Source organism: Scardinius erythrophthalmus (assembly GCF_964197995.2).
Source record: "Scardinius erythrophthalmus genome assembly, chromosome: 13".
NCBI lineage: Eukaryota > Metazoa > Chordata > Actinopteri > Cypriniformes > Leuciscidae > Scardinius > Scardinius erythrophthalmus.
In genome coordinates this window covers 2,172,182-2,198,238 of record NC_138233.1, presented here as the reverse complement: position 1 = coordinate 2,198,238, position 26,057 = coordinate 2,172,182, and the positions used below count along the sequence as shown (strand labels likewise).

The following is a 26,057-nucleotide window of genomic DNA, read 5'->3' as shown; positions in this document are numbered from 1 at the left end:
CATACATCTTGATGGCTCGTCCCTGCTGTCCTTGAGGAAATACACGCACCAAGCACATTTTTGCACAGGATCGCATTGGAGTACTTTCTCCACAAACTTCTGTGCACCTTAAAGTTACCTCTGGGGTTGTATTGACCTGTTGTTCTGTGCTTGGTTCTTGCACCGGTGGTGTAGAGAGGGGCGGGGCTATATCAGGGTGCATAACTGTACAATGTCTGTCAGAATCACACTCAGAGCATTTGAGAATCATGAGACATTCTCTGACTACATGATCTGGAGAGCAACACCTGAAACATCTTTTATGTTCTTTCAGGAGGATCTTGCGTTCCATCAACGATCTTTTTCTGAAGGCTCTGCATTTTGACAGAGGATGCAGTTTGTTATGAATAGGACAGTACTTCGTCAAGTCTCTCTTGATAGTGTCCTTAACATTCACTGAATATGACTCATCATTTGTGGACACATTTGTCTTGTGCACTGACACAGGAACTCTGCTTGCACCATGTTTAAAGAGAGGTTTTTCATTTCTGATGACGGTATAACTACTGTTTGAGAGCTTAAAACTAGGATCATTCCTGGCTTTAGCTTCACTGCAAATGAAGTTAGTGAAGAATGAGAATGGGGGAAAAGTGACCCTTTTCTCTTCTTTGAAACGTGAACCAGCGAACAGCCATTTTTCTTGCAAGCTTACTGGTAACTTCTCCACTATAGGATTGATACCACGAGGGGTATCGAGATAAGCTAACCCCGGTAAGTATGAGTCTCCTTTAGCTGCGAGGAGCTCCATGAGCAGGTCTGCGAGTTTCCTGAGTTTTGTGTTGTCTTTTGGAGATAGACGTGGAAAGTTATCCAAGCACTTAAATAAAGCACTTTCTATCACTTCAGGAGTTGTATAACATTCTTGAAGTCTCATCCAAGACAGTGAAAGAGCAGCTTGTGGATTAGTAACATACACAGCTCGAATCCTCCTCACATGATCCGACAATTCCTTCCCCAGCCACTTGACTAATAAGTCTAATTCTTCACCGGCTGAGAGCTGTAAGTCTTGTGTAGCATTAACAAATGAAGACTCCCATGCTCTGAAGTTCTCTGGGTTATCATCAAACTTAGTAAGTCCTGTGGTGACTAGCTCTCTACGCGCTACAAATCTAGCAAAATCTAACATAGGCACGGCTTGACTTTGAGAGAAATGTTGCATATCTGGATGGACTGTGTACCTTTGTGAAGCAGGATCTTGACATGGAGATGGTTTAGATGCAGTATTCGGTATGGGATGAGGCAGATTGTACAGTGACTCTGGATATCTTGCTCGCTGCTGACGATCACCTTGACAGATTCTGCTCCGCTCCTGAACAGTATCTGCACCGCTGTCGTATGCTGCGTTCATGCTCTCAGACTTTCCTATCGCATGTGGAGTCGATTCCTTTGCACAGGTTAACAGAGAGTTATTCAGAGGTAAGGTAGCAAAGTCAGAGCTCACCTGAGACTGGTGTTTCACATACTCTTCTGTTCTCATTGAAATCACATGTGATGAAAGTATGCTCTTTTCACTGCGATTGTTATCACGTTCCATTGCTACTGCAGTCTCTAACGCTTCAGCTTCGGCCAGAGCAGCGGCAGCTTCCTTTTCAATTTCCAATGCTTCTAAATTCGCTTCCACCATAGCTCTCTCCTGTTCCAGCCTGGCTTTCTCCTGCTTCATTTCAAGCTGTCTTTTTGCAAACGCCATCTTGGCACGTGCAGCTTCTGCTGAGGCTCTAGCTTTAGCAGCAGCACTGGCAACAGAGCACTTGGAGGAAGATGATGAGCGTTTAGAACAAACCTCTGAAGATGCCTTTTCTTTTCCTCCACTTTCCATAATTACATCAGTAACTTCTTGCACCCGCTGATCCATGTCTTTTTACTGTACTGCTCTCTCTACGTGTTTGCTTTCGAAGCGTGTACATAGACAAACAGCAAGCCAAACTCTGTTCAAGAGCCAGGATATGAGCATCTTGCTCATTTAATGGTACATCATGTAGTGCAATTTACACGGGCAAAAACACCGGCCATTGAACCGAGTAAAACTGTAAATAAAATGAAAGAAATATAAAAAACTTATTAGAAATCAAAATGATATACATATTAACAGTGTAACAAGTAAAATGTATACAGATACATTGCTAACTCGGGTTAGAAGCATTATCAATACAACGCACCAGCGTCGAACGGCACTAACATAAACATCTTCAATTATATCACGTTTAAACTCCTGCAGTATACACTAGACCAGTGGTTCTCAACCTCTCCTGCAGGGACCCCCTGACAGGCCATGTTTCTGTTTTAACCCTGAAATGGCACACCTGATTCAATTAATGAGTAGTTACTAGAGCAGGAAGAGTAGGAATTAGTCAAGTAATCAATTAGTCAACTACTCATTAAGCATTTAATTAATTGAATCAGGTGTGCCATTTCAGGGTTAAAACAGAAACATGGCCTGTCAGGGGGTCCCTGCAGGAGAGGTTGAGAACCACTGCACTAGACCGATAAATTATTCAGAAAAACTTACAGCCAATGCTTTCGTCGGGGATTAGAAGGATTGATGCAACACAAACATATCTCAAGCGTTCACTGCACCATGAGCTTGCCGTTTCCTGTTACCCAATGCGCATTGTGGAAACGCGTCAAAATAAAAGTCCTCACATAGGAGCTTACATAATAGCGGCAGTTAAATAAGACTTACACAGAATATTAAACAATCACGAAATTATAATATTTATAAACGTAGATGTCCATTGTAAATTATACACAGCCTCTTACAGAGGCAGAACAGTTTGTGTGGTTGAATGGAGTTGAACGCAGAACTAAAATCAATAAAAAGTAGCCTAGCATAAGCAGCTGGATTCTCCAGATGCTTTAAAACAAGGTGCGTTAATGTAGAAATCGCATCATTAGTACCACGATTGCTTTTTTGCATATCTATATTTTCATCGTAGTTGCTAGGGAGTGGCTTGGCAGCTGTCAATGATGTTACTTCAAAGGCTGCTTGCCAGTATGAATGATAAAATAAAAAAAACGCAACTCCTTTATGACATTCAGATTAGCAGATATCCCTCTTTGGAGTTGGGTTGCTAGGGTGCTCGACAATGGTTGCTAGGGCGTGACTAGGAAGTGTTAAAGGTGATTCATGATTTTAAGTCAAACACAACAGACAGTCATAATAAACTTATTTAAAACAAAACACAGACTATAAGAGCCAGTAAAATGAAGATGATCAGATGCTGAAGATCAGACACACACTTACAGTTCTTCATCTACAGCATAAATCTCAACACATCTCAGTGATTTATTGTTATTTAAATTTCCCAAAGTATCAGTTTCTCTTGATGGACATGAATGTCTGAATCTCATATGTAATGTTAGTTGATGCCGTTAAACGCTGATGATAAAAACGAGTGTGAAACTAATAACAGCACTGACAGTGATCTGAGGAAAATGTGTTTGATCAACAGGACGAGTGTCATAATTCATAATAATCTGTGTTGGGTTCACTGTCGATCATAATATGAAGATCAGAATAAAAGCTTCTGTTGATTGTGTCTCATCAGCTCCTGTGATTCTGGATCCAAACACGGCTCATCCACGTCTCGTCCTGTCTGATGATCTGACCAGTGTGGGAAACAGCGAGAACAATCCACTTCTTCCTGATAATCCAGAGAGATTTAACTGGTATGAGTGTGTTCTGGGTTCAGAGGGTTTTAACTCAGGAACACACTGCTGGGATGTGGAGGTTAAAGAGAGTTCATGGTGGACTCTTGGAGTAACTACAGCATCAAACCAGAGGAAGGGAGATGATTTCTTCAACACTGATGTCTGGAGTGTGCAGTATCATCAGTACGGAGTGTCTTTAGGTTCTGGTTTTCCTGTTAATCAGAAGCTTGATCGTGTGAGAGTTTATCTGGACTATGACGGAGGAACGGTGTCGTTCTCTGATCCTGTAACTAACACACATCTACACACATTCACAACCACCTTCACTCACACACTCTTTCCATTCTTCTGGTGTTATTTTTCTGACTCTCTGAGGATCTTACCGGTCAATAGTCAGTAAACGTCACTCCTGTAGATCTGGATCTTCCTGCTTTCCTTTCATCCACCATAGATGATTTCTCAAATTGCTTATCTAATCTGTCTCAGCTGCTGCCTGAAGCCAAACAAACAGATGAACTAGAAGAACTAACTAGCACTATGAGCACCATTCTCTCTAGAACATTGGATGTTGTTGCACCCATTAGATTAAAAAAGGTCAGAGAGAAAATTAAAGCACCCTGGTACAACAATACTACGCATGTTCTAAAGAGAGAAACCCGTAATTAAGAGCGTAAATGGAAACAAACTAATTTAGAGGTCTTTAGAATCGCATGGAAAGACAGTATGTCACGTTATAAAAAGGCCCTAAAAGCGGCCAGGGCTGAGCACCTCCGCAAACTAATAGAAAATAACCAAAACAATCCAAGGTTTTTATTTAACACCGTGGCTAGACTAACAAATAAACAGACATCACCCGAACAAAATATCCCGTTACAGTTTAGTAGTAATGATTTCATGAACTTCTTCACTGAGAAAATAGAAAACATCAGAACCACAATTGTAAACGTTCAATCCTCAATCGCGCCTTATAATTCAGCCTTAATTATCACCCCGCAAGAACAATTACAGTGCTTTACAACTATAGAACAAAAAGAGTTAAATAAACTTATCACTTCCTCTAAAACAACAACATGTTTATTAGATCCTATACCAACTAAACTACTGAAAGAAGTGTTACCTGTAGTGGAAGAGCCTCTCCTCAATATTATTAACTCGTCTTTATCTTTAGATCATGTTCCAAAAACATTTAAACTGGCAGTTATAAAACCTCTCATTAAGAAACCACAATTAGATCATAATAATCTAGCAAATTATAGACCCATTTCAAATCTTCCATTTATGTCTAAAATACTAGAAAAAGTTGTGTCCGCTCAACTGGGCTCTTTCTTACAAGAAAATGACATCTATGAAAAGTTTCAGTCAGGATTCAGGCCGCACCATAGCACTGAAACTGCGCTCGTTAAAATCACAAATGATTTACTCTTAGCTTCTGACCAAGGCTGTATCTCAATACTAGTTTTACTTGATCTTAGTGCTGCGTTCGATACTATAGATCACACAATACTCTTAGATCGACTACAAAATTATACTGGTGTTCAAGGACAAGCATTAAGCTGGTTCAGATCATACCTATCTGACCGCTACCATTTTGTTTATTTAAATGGAGAAAAATCGATCATAACTCCAGTAAACTATGGAGTGCCGCAGGGATCTGTGTTAGGCCCTCTATTATTCTCAATATATATGCTGCCACTTGGAAATATTATAAGGAAACATGGAATTAGTTTCCATTGTTATGCTGATGACACTCAAATCTATATTTCATCACGGTCGGATGAAAACGCTAAATTATCCAAATTGACAGAGTGTGTTAAAGATATAAAAGATTGGATGACGAGTAATTTTCTTTTATTAAATCCTGACAAGACAGAGGTAATACTTATCGGTTAAAAAAAATGCCCACAAAACCTTTCACAATACAACTTTAACATCGTAGGATGTCCTGTTACTTTATCCACTACAGTAAAATACATGGGTGTTATACTTGACTGCAACCTGTCTTTTGAAAATCATATTTCATGTTACAAAAACAGCCTTTTTCCACCTTAGAAACATTGCTAAGCTACGTAACATGCTATCAGTTTCTGATGCAGAAAAGTTAGTTCATGCATTCATGACCTCGAGATTAGATTACTGTAATGCTTTATTAGCTGGTTGTCCTGCATCCTCAATAAACAAGCTACAGTTAGTCCAAAATGCCGCCGCTAGAGTTCTTACTAGATCAAGAAAATATGATCATATAACACCGATTTTATCATCACTGCATTGGTTACCTATAAAGTTCCGTATTATTTACAAGGTATTGCTACTGACTTATAAAGCCCTAAACGGCTTAGCTCCAGTCTATTTAACCGATCTTCTATCCCCCTATAATCCATCGCGCTCTTTAAGGTCAGTAAATTCGAGGCTTTTGGTCATACCTAGGATATCCAGATCAACCAAAGGAGGGAGAGCATTTTCACATTTGGCTCCGAAACTCTGGAATAGCCTTCCTGATACTGTTCGTTGCTCGGACTCGCTCTAAGACGCATCTTTTCGGCCAGGCATTCATATAATATTTTTAATCTTACAGTTCAAACTACAATCCGGCCTCTAGTTCATAAATGCCAGAGGAGAACTGGCCCCCGACTGAGCCCGGGTTCTCCCAAGGTTTTTTTTTTTCTCCATTAGGTCACCTGATGGAGTTTTAGGACACCATTAGGTCACTTGATGGAGTTTTTTCGGTTCCTTGCCACTGTTGCCTTTGGCTTGCTCAGTTGGGGATATTTAATTTTATTTTATCAATCAATAAATTCCACTAGAAACGAACTTTGTTGTATTATTTTAATTTAATACTGTGAAGCTGCTTTGATACAATCTGTATTGTGAAAAGCGCTATACAAATATACTTGACTTGACTTGACTTTCATCATGTCTCCAATATTTAATCCATATCTCATGAGTAAGAGTGCTGTTTGAGATTATTGTCTGACGAGGTCCTGGCAACCGCTTCATTATACCTGGGATGGCATCATACAGCTAAAAACAACACGACATCTTGTTAAAATGATGAGTAATCTCCATGGTGATGTGTGTCACAAGCTTTGATGTTTTGTACCCCTATATAAAAAAAAAACATTCCCCCTAAATATGAGGTAGATTAGTTCATGATTGTTCCCAGGTGTGTCTTCGCACACTCCCCCGCATTCCCCCACTCATATTTAGGGGGAATGTTTTTTTTTTTATATAGGGGTATAATATGCTTTAAGTGCTCTTTTAAATGCATTTAAATGTGTTTTCAATAGACTCACACACAGATCCTGTGAGACGCTTCTGGAAATCAACATCATATCGATGGCCGAACACCAGTTACCGATAACATTGGCCACTGCACTGTTTATTTTGAGGTCAAAAGGTCAGCCTGTGTGTCTGAGTAAAGACATTGACAGAATGATACATATGTATTGAATATTTTGGTATAAGACACTACAGAAAACTTCTGTAAAATTTCGCTTGAGCTCATTTTTGTTCTTATAAATTGAAATGCATGTCAGTGCAACTCTGAAAACTGATATTCTTCAAAATAAAGGTTGCGAAAGGGTTTTACAGTGATGTGAAAGCTATTTAAATTACGTTACATTATTTAAAAAAAATTATGAGAAGTACAAATATATCCATTTTTGTAATGGTAGGCCATTCGCCACTGAAAGCTGATTGGCTGCTGGCCGCCATGTTTTTTTAAGTATCCGAGCCGAGGATATGTTAAGAAATGAAAATCGTCAGAAAATGGTCAATGTACTTTCTGATAGTTTGTTTTTCAACTTGAAATGAGTTTAGCAAAAACGAGAAAACGCGCCTTTATTCGTTTTTTTTTGTTTTGTTTTTTTCAACAGAAAAAAAAACGAAAAAACGAAATTTCGGCTTGATTTTTTGTATTTTGGTTCACGGGTCAAAAACAGATAAATGACTTAAAAAATTAATTTTGCACATGTGGGCGGTCATGAGACGCCCCTTTCAGCCGATTGGTCAAGCAAATCTGAGCCTGTGACATCATCAGTATTGTAGGAGGTGCCGTTGTACTGTGGCTCCCGTCGCATCATCCAAGTGGATCCACAAAACTAACTCCGCACTTGTTTGTAAGCAGGTTGTGAATTATTAACTAGGTTAAGTATTCAATATGGCTGTCACGTGACAAAAGAACGAAGGACTCAGACCCCAAAGATGAACTAATCATTTCCTATTGGTCAGTGTTAGAGGATCTGTGTAACAGCTGAGGCTTAGCCTGACCGTTAGCCTGTCCTGGACCAGGCTAGTTTCCCAGCATAAGTTGCCAGAGGTAACTGAGTTCAAACTATTTTAAGTTTGCTTTATGAAACAGAATCAACCGACGTTAAGTCTGACTAACCAAAATAAGCCTGGCTTGTATTCTAATCTTGTTTTATGGAACAACCCTCAGACCAAGAACATGAGAAACACTGGGGTATATTTACACTCAAGGGGAGATTGGCGAAGACACACCTGGGAACAATCATGAACTAATCTACAAGAAAAACTACAAAGGACTACAAAACATGGCACTCTACTCTAAGATCACTACACAGCAAATGACTTTTAAAGACAAAATCGTCCGGCTTTTAGTAATGCTTATTTAGAATCATAACTTTGTATGATTTGGATATTATTTATGTAATTATTGTACCCTTAATCGATCACACATGTACCATTTTAGTTTATCAATTATTATTACACACAGTTTAATTGAATACATACATAAAGTTAATATAAATACGCTTTAGAATCAATAGATAAAGCTATAAAATGACTAGATGTGAGCTTAAATGCTCAATTCTCTCTATACCTTTATCAACTGTGTAAACTAACTTCACAACTTTTACTTGCACTGATATAGCAAGACTTTTTCTTTTAGTTGTCCTCTTTCATAGACAGCTTTCTTCTTGTTGTGTAAATTTGTTTAAATTATTTATATTTTTCACTCTCTTAATATTATATAGTGAATCGTGTTGTTTCTCCTGAACCTCAGTTTCCCTCTTTCTCAGCCTGTGATTGGCTGTTCGCTACTGATGTCACTCCTAAACTCCTAAACTCGGGATCAAAGCCTGAGCTGACAGAGAATGTTGATGAACAGCATCATGGTACCAACTAAGCCTGGCTGGATTGGTTTGGTTTGGTTTGGTTTGGTCAACTCATCCTGTAACCCTGAGTTTGTTCATCATGGTACAGGACACTGATGTTGCTCTTTGACCTGTTTCATCACAGAAGCTCCACCTCTTACAACACTAACCAGGAAGAGGCTGACTTGTTATTTCTCTTTTCTGCCATTTGGACTTTGTCTAAAGCAATAAAGAATCAGCGATCAGTGGAGTACGAAGGGGAAAACTTTACAGAGGAATTTGAGGAGTTTCTTTCTGATCTTTGTGATTCTCATGGTGTTTTGTTTTTTAAACCGTCGTTCAGAAAGTGAAAGTAAAGTTTAGATTGCTGGAGCTCAAACAGTGAAAATGGCTTCACTAAATGTCTCTGCAGAAGATCTTTCTTGTCCTGTGTGTTATGAAATCTTCAAGGCTCCTGTTCTTTTATCCTGTAGTCACAGTTTCTGTAAAGAGTGTCTTCAACAGTACTGGAAAATCAAGGGATCTCAGGAGTGTCCTGTCTGCAGGAGAAGATCCTCAAAACCTGAGCCTCCAGATAGTCTTGCGTTAAAAAACTTGTGTGAGTCGTTCCTGAGGGAGAGGCGTTCATCCGGGTCTGAGGAGATCTGCAGTTTACACAGTGAGAAACTCAAACTCTTCTGTCTAGAGGACAAACAGCCTGTGTGTATCGTGTGCAGAGATTCAAAACAACACGACAATCACACAGTCAGACCCATCAGTGAAGTGGTTTCATCACATAAGGTAAGATAAATGTTTCTTGATTCACATGTAAGGCCCTGTCCCAAATGTAAAGACGAGTCATAAACACAGATTGTTCCGGATACTCCCTGAGATCATCATGAGCATTGCATCAGTAACTGACGTATGAGGAAAACTTAAGGTGTGTTGGACATCGGCTGCGGCTGGATGCACCCGATCGGCGAGAGTATCCGCGTGCCGGCGGGAGGAGCTGCAAACGGAGACGTGAAGTCGGACACTTTCTGGTTCCCGTAGTGACCGCTCACGCGGTGTTTGCATACTTTACCACAGCTGAAGTGAAATAAATGCAATATTTGCCAAATAATAGATGTTTCAGAGACATTTTCATTCAATACTTTATGTACTGCTTCATACAGCGTCTGTTTGAACAAGAATAAAGTTCAACAGCTACTATCAATGAAGTGGAGACTACGTTTTTTAATCAGTTTTAATTTGATAAACATGACACAATATAACATCGAAACGACATGAAAAGAGTGTTTACTGTTATAAAAAACTGATTTGAGAGCTTTAGAGGAACTAAAGATGTTCGAATAAACACGAAACACATGTGATCGTTGTCATGCGGTGAATCCGGCCAATCGTGGAACAGCTGTGTCGTCATCAGAGCTCCTGCAGCCCTCGTGCAGTCGCTCTTGAGAAGCTGCGCTGGCTGAGTTCTCCGGCTACTCTCAAATCGCTCTCGCGGTACTTTGATGGCATACGTCACAGTCACGTGGCGTCGGCGCTGTATCAAATCGGACAAAATTTCTAACCGGCATGCACTGCTTTAAGTCGCCGATCGGTCTGCGCAGAGCTGCATGAAGTCGAACAAGCCTTTAGTTTTTCCCTGAATACTGAAGCCTTATTGGTTTTTGTAACAAATGTCACTCAAATTTGCTCTTTTAAAGAGGTCATGTGACAGTTCTGAAAAGAACATTATTCTGTGTATTTGGTTTAATGCAATAACCTTACATGGTTTTAGGTTCAAAAAAGTAATTATTGTAATATTTAATAATTTTATTGTTGCTCCTCTATGCCTCGCCTTTCTGAAACGCGTTGATTTTTACAAAGCTCATCGTTCTGAAAAGCGTGGTGAAAAAATTCTGATGAAATTAGTTTTCAGCGCGACTTAAATATGCAGTCGGCTCCGTCCGTTTTGGCGGCTGAAAAGCTGTTTGTCTGTAGAGGCGCACAGACGTGAACCAATCAGGCTTCAGTGTTCAGGGTTGATCTGATTGAACAGCTGCAGTGATCAGGACTGGATGTGTTTAGTCCAGCTGAACTACATTATAAATGCAGTTTCATAGATCTGAGGAATTAGTAACTACGGGGGCAAATACATTTTCACGCCGGCCCAGTTGGTATTGGATAACTTTTTTGTTTCAATAAATAACATTGTCATTTACAAACTGTACTTTGTGTTTACTCTGGTTGCAATTTCTGAATCAGTTTAGTACATGGGCGTCGGAACCATTGTATATGGGTGGGACAGGACCCACCCACTTTTTAAGATCAATGATATTGGACCCACTCACTTTTACCGTCTCTAATTCAGCGCATTTGTCTGTTCGCTTTTCAGAGCGCCGTCAGTCAAATCCATTCCACTTGAGGAATTAAAATAAATATTTTTTTTCAATTGAAATTAATAAATTAAACTCCATTTCCGCTGAATCGCTACATTATATTTCTCAACTAGCCGCAACTGACTAAAGTAACCGCCTGTTGTACCTTTCCAGTCAAATATTGCGTTGCAAACATCAATAACAGCTTTAAGTTGTCATTGCTGGCAGATGACCGTATTAGGGGGATAATCCACAGATAGATGTGCATTTAATGCATGACGTGGAGTCAAAGAACCGCCCGACGTTAAGTGGAGTTTAGTTTACTTGTTAAATTAAAAGGCACCAGAATGAAATGGTATTTACTCCAGTAACATTTTTCTGGGAAGGAACCACCCACTTATTTTTTTCTTCCGACGTCAATGGTTTAGTATGAGATGTACACAAAAACTGAAGAAATCAGGTTGGGGGCAAATACTTTTTCACTGCATTATATTGTTGTAAAGTTTTTCTTTCTTCAAAGCAGAGACCAGTGAGACAGTTGTTATCTTCAGTCATATTAACCAGGTGCAGCACTCAGATAATGGTGCAGGCTTGTAGTCTTGATCATATCGATGGATAACTGAAGGTTTTGTATTTCTGCGTTGTTTTTTTTTTTTTTTTTTTTTTTTTTTTTTGTGATTGGCTCGTTCAGCAGTGGGTGTAGTAGTCTTCTTGAGGTTGTGGCTTCATAAGCAGATGAGACGTCGTTGCATATGGATTTTTTTTTTTGGAACAGCCCTCAAGTGTTTATCTGCACAGAGGAAGAAAGAAAACAAAACAGAGCAGTATTTCTTCAAACACTACGGTTGTAGCAGTTTAAACACTATGGTTCTATTGTTTTCAGAGTGTACGGTTGTCGTTTCATTCTTTCCCTATTTCTTAATTTATGAGACACCTAAAAAAGAACAGTGAGGTGAGGATGGACTATGGTTGGGAAGGGCCTATAAGGGAATCTTCACCGCAGGGTTGGCCCCCGAAAGCCTGTTGCTTCCAGTTCTCCCCTGGGCACCTCACTGGTCCATGTGTCCTATCCTATCCCTGTGTTGTGTACACACTGTACAGTGTGTGAGAAAATTGGCACATTTCCATTCTCCAGTGAAACATCAGTCCTAATAAACATCATTAACAGAGGATGGTTGTCTGACTGCAATATTTTATGGCATAACATTTAAGGCTGTGAGTCTTATTTAATGTCCCCCAAACAAAAGCTGAGACAGTCACTTTCCTTTTGTTCTATTAAACAAAAATAAGTCTTTCATCGTTGTTGTAAGTTACTGGGGAGATTAAGCAATCACAGCCTAAATGGTTAACACTGTATCAAGTTGCCCCACGAGTTTAACGAGGAGGGGAGGGGCTGCTTCAGAATATCAAGCAGGCTAAGCAGAAGCTGAGTAACCTTATTTACATCTTTAAAGTTCTTTTTGCTTTTCCTACACTCATTTCCAAAATGTCCGTGCTTGCCACAGTAAGAACAACTGGCTTCTCTAGGACTTTTGCGTTTCTTTTGCTTCTCTGAGTTAACCTTAAAGGATGCTGCTGCAATTTTTACTCTTGCCTTGACATCAGAGTCTCTTTCCCACATAGCTAAACTGTCCAAGTTGTCTTGCAGGGTTCTATTTGACCATGTAAGATCTAAGAAAGTCAATGCATTTCTATGTTCTGACAAAAGACCATCGGACCATGCGCGAACTAGAGGACCATTATGACCTCACACTTTCTCTGGAGTGTCGGCAATTCCGCTGTAAACGGCAGCGGTCTGACAGAATCGTTCTGTGTACTCACAAACAGTTTCTTTTTTCTCTTGTACACAATTGGTAATTTTTGACCAATCGATTTTTGGTCCAAAGATATTCTTTAGGATTTTCAAAACACCTTCTCTCAAATCGCCTTTACTGACATGTTGCAGTTCGGAAGTAACAGCAGACTCAAAATTGTTGAATTCAGATTCAGTTAGAATTTGTGACATCAGCTGTGTAACTTCCGGCAACGACATGTCGTAAAGATGCATTTTACTGAACAATGCTCTCCTAAACTCAGAAAAATTTATTTGCACTGATGGCAAACTTTCAGCAATTCTCTCAATATCTTTCGGACCTAAAAATGTTTTGACTGCTTGTGTTTGGACAACAGAAGAGTTCGGAGTAACACTTTTAGTTCCCTAAAATCTTCTCCTAGCCCCACAAACCTGCACTGAATCTACAGGCTGATCAGTTACTGATTGGATGGCTACATTTGTTTCAAAGAAAGCTTTTAAGTCAGGATAATTGTTATCAGGCTGACTAACTTCTTCCACATCAGTTTTTTCTGCATCTTTGTTGCGGTTTACTTTCTTAGTCTACGAAGATATTCTAGCACGGAGCTCTTTGATCTGTTTCTCTAGCTCAGAGTTGCGCTTAGACTGTTCTGTAGCTAGGGTTAAACCAAATTCTCTGTGACAGCAGATAAAACTTTTCACACTGTTCTTGCGAATACTTTCTCCTAGTACCTTCTTACAATCTTCAATTGACCAAACTTTGCCTGGATCAATGCCAAATTTCTTTGTTAAATTCAATCTGACTTCCTCAGTCACGATTGAGTCCATGTGCTCTGATAACAAAGACTTGAATTCACTATCTATCCAAAAAGGTGTAATCTGTCTAGTACTTTTCCTAAACATTTTGTGAATTTTTGTTACCACAAACAAACACTAAAAAAAACTTCTCTCTACTGTCTTGCAAACAGAGGGTACAATCTTATTAGCACATGAGGCTAAATCTAATTCTAAAGCTAATTCTCTAGCTTACAGATAGGGCTTCTCTAGCAAGAGCATACACACAATATTAACATGTAACTGTTAATCTTCCCTGTCAACAACAGAGGATCAATTTCATCTCTAAAAGAAAACTTTTTAGAGGCTTATCTTTAGTTAACCAAACTCTACAGCTGTTTGTTAACTACTTCTCTGAACGGCGCAGAGGAAAACATTTGTACTGGTCTGCATTGGTTCTTTTAATGGAGTGGAACTCACCGAGTCTTTCATTTGTAGAGAAAGATTCCGTCTGGAAAAATTCAGTCTTTGAGATCTTTTTAGAGCTTGAAGTTTTCAATCTGGATTCAGTCTGGAACTCAGTCAGCTTGGTTGAGATCTTTGAGCTTGAAGTTTCAAGATGCAGTTCTTGGAGCTTAAAATTCTTTGAGTTTCCTTCTTCTCCATCCGGGTCAAGGCACCATCTGTTGTAAAGTTTTTCCTTCTTCAAAGCAGAGACCAGGAGACAGTCGGGATCGCGTTCAACAGAAGTTATTCTTTATTGAGAACTCCTCTGTACGCGGCTGTAGAAACTTCAAACATGATCTGATCTAACATAACTTTACATGTTATCTTATAGGCATTTTAGGAGGAGGGACTTTTGGGGGTGGAGACAAATTCAAACAAAGCATGTAAATGAGTATGCAGTTTAAGGTAACAAAAGGTGAGATTCTCAGTGAATCATTCGTGTGCTAATCCCATCAGTCTGAGTGAAACTGGGGCTCGAAGAGCCATTAAAGAAAACAGGAATTACAACTTTGCTGAGATCTTAACCTTAAAAGCTAAAATCAGTATTCTTCACTGTGATGTTATGTAAGGAAGCATATCTGAAATAGATTCTTAAATTTTAACCCTTCAATATGATCGTCACTGTATTGTCTTCTCTTCACTGTAATCTGGAGTTTTATGTATTTTTGTTCAATTCTAGGAGGAACTCAATTCAGCACTGAAGTCCTTACAGGAGAAACTTCAACACAATGAAGAAATGAAAGCAGAGATTGAGAAAACAGTTCGACATATCAAGGTGAGGAAACGGAGACGAGAGTCATTTTCATTACAGCTGTTGGATCACTATATACAGTTATGATCTGCTATAATGGACTCCAGTTTATTATTTATGTAAATGACGAGCTTCTGCTTCTGGATCCGTTTTATGTCGGGTATCCGAGTTAATCTTGGATATTAATGATGTGTGTCGATTGAGATGATTGAAGTGAATGTGATGTGATTTCAGTCTCAAGCTGAGCACACAGAGCATCAGATTAAACAGCAGTTTAAGATGCTTCATCAGTTTCTCAGCGGTGAAGAACACGCTACAGTCACTGCACTGAGGGAGGAAGAGGAGCAGAAGGAGCAGAGGATGAAGGAGAAGCTGGATGAGATGAACAGACACATCTCAGCTCTTTCACACACAATCAAAGACATGGAGGAGATGATGAAGGCCAATGACGTCTGCTTTCTGAAGGTCTGATCTCAGGTCATTGGTTGATTGATTGATGATTGATTGAGTTCTTGATGATAAATGGTGTGTTTGTTCTGCAGGAGTTTCCAGGCTCAATGGAAAGGTGAGTGATCTGCTCCTGTCTCTGGTCTCTCTGGTTCTGATCCAAAGCCACTGCAGTTCTGACTCCTGAATGTTCTTCCAGAGTCCAGAGCTCACAGCCGGATCCACAGATGGCTTCTGGAGCTTTGATTCATGTGCCACGATACTTGGGCAACCTGACGTTCAGAGTCTGGAAGAAGAGGCAGGACTACATCCGCTACAGTGAGTCTGACAGCAGGTGATCTGAGCTGGACATGATGGATGGAGAGTTAGAGGCTCTTCATGACACTGAAGCACTGACGCGCCCCGCTCAGCAACGGAGACCACCACCTCATCTGCGCTCTCTGCCTGGGCCGCGAGCACGCCGCCACCGCACTCTCTACGGGTGGCTGCCCCGAGTGCTAAGAACTTTCAATGTCGACCCTGCGGGCTCGACTTGAAGTTTTCGACCAAGCTGTCGCTCCGCCTGTCCCTGCCGGGCCGCGCAATAGGAAGCGCCGCTCGCAGAGACCACCGGAGACTGATATGACTGAGGAGCTCGCCGGAACCTCTCCCTTCTCTCTCGCCCTCTCCGCCGCCCTCCCGGCCGCTCGACCGCCGGCTCTCGCCCGCGCCGCCGCGTCAGGGGATGAGGCGAATGAGATAGACACCCTCCCTCTGTTCAAACCGCACTACTGCGCCGCTCACAAGGGATGGCAGAAGTGGACGGTCTCAGAGCGAGCTTCCTCTCCCTCTGTTTGAGCCGCGCAAACTGTACCGCTCACAAGGGATGGCAGAAACGGACGGTCCTGGAGCTCTCTTTACGTTACAAGAAAGCTACTCCGTCCTCGCGCGGACCTACCTCAATTTCTCACACATTTCTCAGTCCCCTCTTAAGTTCAGGCGACTGGAATTGTTCATATTGCAGTATACGAGCCTGTTATAAATACACGCATGCCTGCAAGTCACGCATGTCACAAGACATGACCCTGTGGCTCAGTGGCAGAAACTTAGGCTTTTGCGCCAGAGACCCGGGTTCGATCCCGGCTCTCGCAGCAGATAAAAATGTATGCTGTTCGCTTCTCCAAGCTCGCGGCCAGTTTTTCTTACTTACAGAAAGCGAACCTGCACTCCCCCTTGTTGGGCCGCGCAGATTAAGCCGTTCATTAAGCTGACAGCCGTTCAGGGATGACAGAGCGGACGGTCACGAGCAACGTTCAGCGCGCGCGCCTCACTCACCGGCGAAAAGAGGAGAGAGAGTGTTTTCAGTAAACGAGCCTGTTTTTAATACACGCACGACTGCAAACAAACATGAGGTCGTACTCTTATATGCTCGCGCTAACCAAAAGCTAATGTGTTCTCCCCTGCAGCCCAGTGGCAGAATCATAGGCTGTAACACCAGAGACCTGTGTTTGAGCCCAGCTCTCGCTGCAGATAAGTTTTTTTACTGTTCGCTTCTCCGAGCTCGCGGCCAGCTTTTCTTACATACAGAAAGCGAACCCGCCTCTCGCACCACATGGTGCTCGATTATTTATGAGCGTCTATACACGAGGGAAGAAAAGACGGTTAAGTCCCGCTGCAGCTGGACCACCGTCAAAGCTTCAAGCTCTGTCAGTCCCCGTTGCCACGGCTACTGCAGATGTTTACCTCGCAGCCAATGAACCGGTATATCTACCTGCTCGCCTGCGCGCAACCACCGTTCTCACGGCGACCCAGAGAAATCTCAAATGAGCATAATGTCCGGTTGCACGGCTCATGCCGTATGTGTTTCAAATGCAGTGAATGTGCCCACGTTTCCGTGTTCACCCCTGCACACAAGCACTATAAATCCCGTGTCTCTCACAGAGCCCACTCTCATAAAGTAGGCAGAAGCCGCTCGAGTGTTAAAAGTAGGTCACGTGTCGACCTCACCGTGCCCACACCTACTCACTGCCCGCTCTGTCACACGGCCTCTCACGACCGGTCATGTTTTAAATGTAAATCCTGTGCCCGCCCTCGAGCACTCACACATACTAATGAACATTTTGCCCCCGACGCCGCCCTTGCGCGTCGCGCCTCACACTATATGTTCCCCGTCCAAAGCCACCGGGACACTGTGTGTAAAACGGCCAGCTATTGCTGTGTGCGATCCGCTGTATCTAAGCACCGAGAGTGCGCGCGCTGCGCCCGCCCCTCCGTTTTGAGCTCTCGAGCCCGTGATGCGTGGCGATCAGAGCCCGGAGGCCATTCTGCCCCTGGCTGCACACGCAAGAGCGTGGGAAGCTCTTCCAGGCGCATCAGAATGGGTGCTAAGCACAGTAAAACTAGGCTATACTCTGCAGTTCGCTCGCCGCCCCCGCGCTTTCGGGCATGTACCGAGACGAGAGTGAATGGGGAAGTAGCACATCTACTTCGAGCAGAAATAGCCACACTTCTGTGCAAAGGGGCTATAGAACCGGTTCCCCCTTCTATGAGCGAGTCTGGCTTTTACAGCCGATATTTCCTCGTTCCCAAGAAGGACGGAGCTCTTAGACCAATTTTGGATCTGAGATATTTGAACAAAGCTCTTATGAGAAGACCGTTCAAAATGCTCACAACCAGGCAGATCCTCACGCAAATTCGCCCGAGGGACTGGTTTATCTCTCTCGATCTAAAGGACGCGTACTTTCAATTCCAGATAATACCCCGTCACAGGCCATTCTTGAGATTCGCCTTCGATGGTCGGTATATCAATACACCGTCCTGCCGTTCGGCCTGTTTTTGGCACCCCGTACATTCACGAAGTGCATGGACACGGCTCTTGCTCCCCTGAGAGCTCAGGGGATGCGAATTTTAAACTATCCGGACGATTGGCTGATTCTAGCACAGTCAGAGGCCGAACTCATCCGCCACAGAACAGTGCTTCTCAGCCACCTGGAAAGCCTGGGGCTCACGGTCAACTGGACCAAGAGCTCATTAGTGCCCAGTCAATCAACCTCTTTCTTGGGTTTGGATCTGGACACTGTGGCAATGACGGCCCGCCTATCGCCACGGCGCGCGCTGCGTTCAACGCCTGGCTGCGTCCTTCCAACCGGGCAGCACCGCACCTCTCAATACATTTCAGAGGATGCTGGGTTGTATGGCTTCAGCTGCAGCAGTGCTTCAGCTGGGTCTATTGCGTATGCGCAATAAACGCGCTCAAGCGCTTTCTCCCATTCATACGGGATCACCATGTGCTAGTCCACTCGGACAACATGTCCGTGGTGTCCTATGTGAACCGACAGGGCGGTGTCAGGTCCAGGAACCTGTGCAACCTGACAGAACGCCTCAGATCGTGTGGGCTCACCGCTCGTTGCGCACGTGCCGGGCCATTTGAATGTCGGCCCAGACAGACTGTCCAGAGACATTATTCCCCCGGGAGAATGGTCCCTGCACCCTCAGACAGTCTAGTTCCTCTGGCGCCTATTCGGCGAGTGGAGGTCGACCTCTTTGCGTCAAAAAACAACGCTTACAGCCCGCTTTTTACTCGAAAAGCGAGGACGCGCTGTCCCAAACCTGGCCCAGCCTCCCGCTGTACGCTTTCCCTCTGATCTCCCTGTTACCACAGGTCATAGCGAGTATAAGGGAAACGCACCACCCCATGGCCGATCCCGGTGAGAAAGGATCTCCTCTCTCAAGCCGGTGGATCGATCTGGCATCCCCATCCGGAGCGATGGTCTCTGCATGCATGGATAATCAACGGATACACGTTGACCTGCCAGAAGGGGTTGTGAACATGATCACACAGTCTAGAGCTCCCTCCACGAGACGGCTCTATGCGTCTAAATGGTCTGTGTTCTCTAAATGGTGCGCTACTAAGAGCTTCGATCCACGTACATGTGGGGTCCCGCAAGTGCTCTCCTTCCTACAGGAGCTGTTGGATAAGGGCAGGTCCCCTTCCACGCTCAAAGTGTATGTGGCGGCTATTGCAGCGTTCGCTGAGACGACGCGCAGCCGGGCAATAGGAAGGAACGAGCTTATTATCCGTTTCCTCAGAGGAGCCAGACGGATGAATCCCCCGCGGCCCCCCTCGGTTCCTATCTGGGATCTGTCCTTGGTCCTGGAGGCCCTGAAGGCTTTTCCCTTTGAACCGCTTGAATCCGTGGATCCAAAGTACCTTTCGCTCAAAACCGTTTTTCTGATAGCTCTGTCTTCAGTAAAACGTGTGGGGGATCTGCATGCGCTATCTGTTAGCCCCGCATGTCTTGAGTTCGGACCAAATGACTCAAAAGTCATTCTCAGACCGAGACACGGTTACATCCCCAAAGCGATTGGAACCCCTTTAGGGCACAAATCATCTCCCTTTCGGCTCTGCCAGCATCCGATAACGGGGACAGTGATAACCTCATATGCCCTGTTAGGGCGCTGAGAGTTTACATCACGCGCTCCGCCGCTTTTAGGCGTTCCGAGCAGCTCTTCGTTTCTTTTGGCGGACGCACCAGGGTCTCGCCGCCTCGAAACAGAGTCTGTCCAGGTGGATAGTGGACGCGATTGCAGCAGCTTACGTCTCCAAACACCTGCAGTGCCCTTTGGGTATCAGAGCCCACTCCACTAGAGGCATGGCCTCCTCGTGGGCCTGGTCCAGCGGAATTTCTATTCACGATATTTGTATGGCAGCGGGCTGGGCCTCCCCATCGACATTCGGGATGTTTTATAACCTGGAAGTTCCTGCCTTGCAGGCTAAACTATTATCAGAATAAGTGCCATGTATGCTCTGCCCAGTCGATTATGCGCAGACTACGTTCACATACTGGTGATATTTCTGGTATGGCACCAAGGGAAGGAGTATTTTGTGCTCAGACCGGCTGTGCCGCTCTGTTCCTTTATTCCCCGTTACGCGCTTGTGTACTGGTGCTGGCCCGCGCCGCTGGCCGCCCGCCCTACACTCTGTCACACTGGGATTATTCTCCCCACAAATAGACTGTGAAACCGCTCTATTTCTTCCCTAATATTTGCTTATGTACTGTGTGCTGGATGCTGGATGCTCGACGCGCACGGCGTTGACAAGGGGTTCCCGTAGCGTAAGCAACTTACGCAATACGAGAGAACCTCTCGTAAGAGAACGTACTCGGTTACCTAATGTAACCTCGGTTCTCTCTAGAAGAGGGAACGAGTATTGCGTAACCTGCCGTGACGCGCCACGAGCTTTTGCGCTTCAGACTACGAAAACCAGAATTTCAGCCTGTGAGCCCTGCTTATATACACACTGGCCACACCCATCTTGATGGTAAGGATGTGACGTCACTCAGGGCTCACTGGTAGGCTTAAGCAGTTGCCACTGAGCAGCCAATGAGCACGCTCATACAGCCTGCCATGGTCTGCCGGCTGCCGCACTGCGTTGACAATGAATACAAAATTAAGGATAATTTTTGGCTTCAGATCTCGAAGAAAGAAGACTTTCCCGTAGCGTAAGCAACTTACGCAATACTCGTTCCCTCTTCTAGAGAGAACCGAGGTTACATTAGGTAACCGAGTACGTTCTTCATCATCATCATAAATTCATAAAGTGATTTATTGTTATTTAACTTTCCCAAAGTATCAGTTTCTCTTGATGGACACAAATGTCTGAATCTCATATTTAATGTCTGTAGTTGATGCCGTTAAACGCTGATGATAAAGCGAGTGTGAACTAATAACAGCACTGACAGTGATCAGAGGAAAATGTGTTTGATCAACAGGACGAGTGTCATAACTCATAATAATCTGTGTTGGGTTCACTCTCGATCATTATATGAAGATCAGAATAAAAGCTTCTGTTGATTGTGTCTCATCAGCTCCTGTGATTCTGGACCCAAACACTGCAGATCCATGTCTCGTCGTGTCTGATGATCTGACCAGTGTGACATGGAGCGGGAACAGCCAAACTCTTCCTGATAATCCAGAGAGATTTGACTGTGATCTCTGTGTTCTGGGTTCAGAGGGCTTTAGCTCAGGAACACACTGCTGGGATGTGGAGGTTAAAGAGAGTTCATGGTGGAGTCTTGGAGTAACTACAGCATCAAACCAGAGGAAGGGAGGGGGTTTCTTCAACACTGATGTCTGGAGTGTGCGGTACCGAGTGTCTTCAGGTTCTGGTTTTCTTGTTAAACAGAAGCTTGATCGTGTGAGAGTGAATCTGGACTATGACGGAGGAACGGTGTCGTTCTCTGATCCTGTAACTAACACACATCTACACACATTCACAACCACCTTCACTCACACACTCTTCCCATTCTTCAGGTGTTTTCCCTATCTGTGGATCTTACCGGTCAATAGTCAGTAAACGTCACTCCTGTAGATCTGGATCTTCCAGCTTTCATCATGTCTCCAGTATTTAACCCATATCTCATGAGTAAGAGAGCTGTTGATCTGAGTATCAGTACGCTGGCTGTGATTGGACCGTGATGATCACATGACTGATATCCAGCACTAGTTTGAGATTATTGTCTGTTGAGGTAGAAGGCATCATACAGCTAAACACAACACGACATCTTGTTAAAATGATGAGTAATCTCCATGGTGATGTGTGTCACAAGCTTTGATGTTTTGTACCCCTATATTAAAAAAACAATTCTCCCTAAATAAGAGTGTTATAACATGCTTTAAGTGCTCTTTTAAATGCATTTAAATGTATTTTCAATAGACTCACACACAGATCCTGTGAGACGCTTCTGGACATCAACATCATATCGATGGCCGAACACCAGTTACTGATAACATTGGCCACTGCAGTGTTTAAGGTCAGCCTGTGTGTCAGAGTTAAGACACTGACAGAATGATACATATGTATTGAATATTTTGGTATAAGACACTACAGAAAACTTCTGTAAAATTTCGCTTGAGCTCATTTTTGTTCTTAATAAATTGAAATGCATGTCAGTGCAACTCTGAAAACTGATATTCTTCAAAGTAAAGGTTGCGAAAGGGTTTTTTACAGTGATGCCACAGAAGAACCATTCAGGATTCCCCAAAGAACCTTTAAGGGAACAGTTATAAGAAGAACCATGTTTTTCTTAGTGTAAAAAAACAAACATTTTAATAGTCTAAAGAACCTTCTTCCATCTTTTGTGCAATGGATGTTAAAGGAGAACTCATTTTTTTGTACATTTGGAGTGCTGTCAGTACAGAGAACAACGACAAAAATCGGTGTTGCCTACACCGTGTTATCCTCTTTTTAAAATTTGCACCCTGTTGACTTCAATGGGGCGAGTTTTAAACCTGCTTTTAGCCTCTTAACATCCTTGATGTGTCATTACAAGTGCACAGGTCATGTGAGTGATTCCTTCAGAGTGAACACGGGTGAATCTGACTGCAGTAGATGTGACAGATATGAATAAAAATGATGTTATTTCAGCCAGCGCTCATACCTGTTTACATCCTGTTTTCAGTCGAAGTCCATAGTAATCGATTGTCGAGTTGCTTAGTTACCTATGATGACGCACGTGAACTCAACAATCGATTACTATGGACTTCGACTGAAAACAGGATGTAAACAGGTATGAGCACTGGCTGAATTAACATCACTTTTATTCATATCTTTCACATCTACTGCAGTCAGATTCACCCGTGTTCACTCTGAAGGAATCACTCACATGACCTGTGCACTTGTAATGACCCCAGGCGGGTAATCCATCGACCGGAAGTTGAAGCCGGCCGCGTGCCGCCATCTTGTAGCAGAACTTCACTTGCGTTAGCACTCCATTGACTCCCATTCATTTTGCCATCACTTTGACAGCGAATAACTTTACATCTGAGGCGTTTAAAGACTCCATTTGTCCATTATTTATTTCTAAAGAAACACGACAATGTATAAAGGGCTCCATTACCTTCTATGTTACATTATGGCCCCGTAGAAGCAGTTTTTGTAAAAATAGGCTAACGATTGCGTCATAACCACTCGACTCTCTGTCGCACCATAGAGAAGTTACCGTATGGACAGGAGGAGAAGCTTGTGCGCAATCGGGGGGATGTCAAGAGAGAAGCCCTGGCGTTACATTTTAAAATAAATACTATACAAAATAATTCATCAGAATACTTACTCCTGCTCACTCACGCCAAAGAACTCTTTGCTCAAGCTCGCCGTCTCTGCAAGATTAACGTTGGCAGTTTGCACGCACAGCTACTAGAAGATTTACATCTGTCAGACAGGTTGCTCACGTCATCAAGCTTAGTTTGAGTCGGTTTGAGTCTGCGCGTCAGGAACGGAAGTGCTAAAAAATCGCTAAAAATGGGCTTCACTTGCCTCAATTGAGTTCCAATGAGATGGCTCTGTCCATTTCTTTTACTGTCTATGGTAATGACACATCAAGGATGTTAAAAGGCTAAAATCAGGTTTAAAACTGGCCCCATTGAAGTCAACAGGGTGCACATTTTAAAAAGAGGATAACACGGTGTAGGCAACACCGATTTTTGTCGTTGTTCTCTGTATTGACAGCACTCCAGATTTACAAAAACATGAGCTCAATGTTAAAATTGACCGGAGTTCTCCTTTAAAAGTAAAGGTTGCGAAAGTTTTTTTTTTTACAGTGATGCCATAGAAGAACCATTCAGGATTCCCCAAAGAACCTTTAAGTGAACAGTTATAAGAAGAATCATGTTTTTCTTAGCGTAAAAACAAAAACATTTTAATAGTCTAAAGAACCTTCTTCCATCTTTTGTGCAATGGATGTTAATGTTTTTTCTTTCTTTTTTTGGAATAATCAATACTTTTATTCAGCAAGGATGTGTTAAATTGATAAAAAGTGATAGTAAAGAAGATTTATATTATTAGAAAATCTTTTTTTTTATTTTTAATAAATGCAGTTCTTTTTAACCTTTTATTCATCACAGAATATTAGAATGATTTCTAATAATAATAACCATAAAAATGTACTATAGCTGCCAAATAAAACCAGAGAGAAATGTATTCATAAATCTTTAAAACTATCTAATTAAATCTTGGGCACAAAACAAAAATAAAACCTGGATAATATTGTGTATATAATATATATTATATTATATATATGAGTTCAGATGCAAAAGCCTCTAAGTGCCATCTGAAATTTTCTTCTAGAATGATCATTTTTATAAAGCTTGTATATTTAAGTTCAGTAATTTCACTTAAATGACAATTAATAGGTAATTGTCATTGCCATTTAAGTGAAATTATTTAACTTAAATATACGAGCTTGAAAAAAATTATCATTCTAGAAGAAAATTTCAGATGGCACTTAGAGGCTTTTGCATCTGAACTCTTCATACATATATATATAAAACAATGTTAACAAACATTTCATATACAATTTAACATGTTTGTAGGTCTATATTGTCTCATTTATCATTGTAGCCTATTTTAAGTTTATTTTCTTTACTGTATATTTATTTTTGGACTGATAATGGTTAATAAAGTCTAATAATGGTATGAGAGAGTGTCAGTCATTGTGTTCCTATTGGTCAGTGTTAGAGGATCTGTGTAACAGCTGAGGCTTAGCCTGACCGTTAGCCTGTCCTGGACCAGGCTAGTTTCCCAGCAGAAGTTGCCAGAGTAACTGAGTTCAAACTATTTTAAGTTTGCTTTATGAAACAGAATCAACCGACGATAAGTCTGACTAACCAAAATAAGCCTAGCTTGTATTCTAATCTTGTTTTATGGAACAACCCTCAGACCAACAACATGAGAAACACTGGGGTATATTTACACTCAAGAGGAGATTGGCGAACAAGACACACCTGGGAACAATCATGAACTAATCAACAAGAAAAGGACTACAAAACATGGAAATAGCAAAAGTCCACACAGGACAGGTATAGTCCAGGGGCCTGCACTATGAGCCGGTTTAGGAGGATAGGCAGTGTCGGATGCGATAAAGTCACTGTCAGGGTATTGTAAATTACCTCTTTAGTTGTGATGTTCTATCCAGCCCACTAGGGGGACTCAATGAGCACTGAATGCTACAGTGACAGAGACAACGAATAACGGGGGTTCCTTATGTAAACAAGCTGAAGACAGTATTGTTGTTCCATGCGGCTCTTCAATAAATATAATAGACACGATTAATGCCTCCATGCAAATGCATATAAGGCATGGTGTCAGAAGCATAAAGACAAGAGAAAAGCACTATGTCAAAATTTAGCCCACCAGAAAGTTTTAACTTTGATCGTCCAACGGAATGGCCAACGTGGCGGCAGAGGTTTGCGCGCTACAGGACTGCTACAAAACTGAGCAAAGAAGATAAAGAGGTACAGATAAGCACTTTAATATATGCCATGGGCATTGAAGCTGAGAACATTTTCAAAACGTTCACCTTCGCAGCAGAGGAAAGTGCTGAGGATTACGAAACGGTGCTTGGAAAATTTGATGAGTATTTCCTGCCGAAAAAGAAGGTGATACACGAGCGGGCATGTTTTCACCAGAGAGTGCAGAGGCCCGGGGAAAAGGCGGATGCTACATCAGAGCCCTCTATGAACTCAGTGAGAACTGTGAATTCGGTGCAAGTCGAAACGAACATATAAGAGACAGACTTGTAGTTGGAATTCGGGATAAAGAGCTTTCTAGGAGAATGCAGCTAATGACAGCACTTACACTGGAAACTGCGGTGCAGATGACGCAGCCG

General features: G+C 42.4%; 2 protein-coding genes across 2 annotated transcripts in view; both read left to right on the top strand.

The window, feature by feature from the left end:
- The window catches only part of LOC308701275 (E3 ubiquitin-protein ligase TRIM39-like), a gene marked incomplete at both ends in the record, with an annotated part of 29,560 nt that extends 20,727 nt beyond the window's left edge, over positions 1–8,833 (top strand). Inside the window, 3 exons of the mRNA XM_081383471.1 lie at positions 487–536; positions 3,588–3,976; positions 8,711–8,833. Of these exons, the coding sequence (XP_081239597.1) occupies positions 487–536; positions 3,588–3,976; positions 8,711–8,833 (562 nt within the window). The remainder of the gene's footprint in view (positions 1–486; positions 537–3,587; positions 3,977–8,710) is intronic.
- On the top strand, positions 8,789–22,355 carry LOC308700598 (nuclear factor 7, ovary-like). Its single transcript, XM_081382275.1, has 6 exons — positions 8,789–9,581; positions 14,896–14,991; positions 15,202–15,432; positions 15,510–15,532; positions 15,614–15,732; positions 21,261–22,355. Exons 1-6 carry the CDS (start codon positions 9,189–9,191, stop codon positions 21,746–21,748), a joined length of 1,350 nt encoding a protein of 449 aa, XP_081238401.1. The 5' UTR covers positions 8,789–9,188; the 3' UTR covers positions 21,749–22,355.
- The last annotated feature ends 3,702 nt before the right edge of the window (positions 22,356–26,057 follow it).

What these genes read in the sequence shown, in the direction of transcription:
- LOC308700598 (XM_081382275.1), top strand. Translation starts at nt 9,189, where the DNA reads ATGGCTTCACTAAATGTCTCTGCAGAAGATCTTTCTTGTCCTGTGTGT. An exon ending in AAGTGGTTTCATCACATAAG is followed by an intron (nt 9,582 to 14,895) that starts GTAAGATAAATG and finishes GTTCAATTCTAG; the next exon opens with GAGGAACTCAATTCAGCACT. An exon ending in TTTCCAGGCTCAATGGAAAG is followed by an intron (nt 15,533 to 15,613) that starts GTGAGTGATCTG and finishes ATGTTCTTCCAG; the next exon opens with AGTCCAGAGCTCACAGCCGG.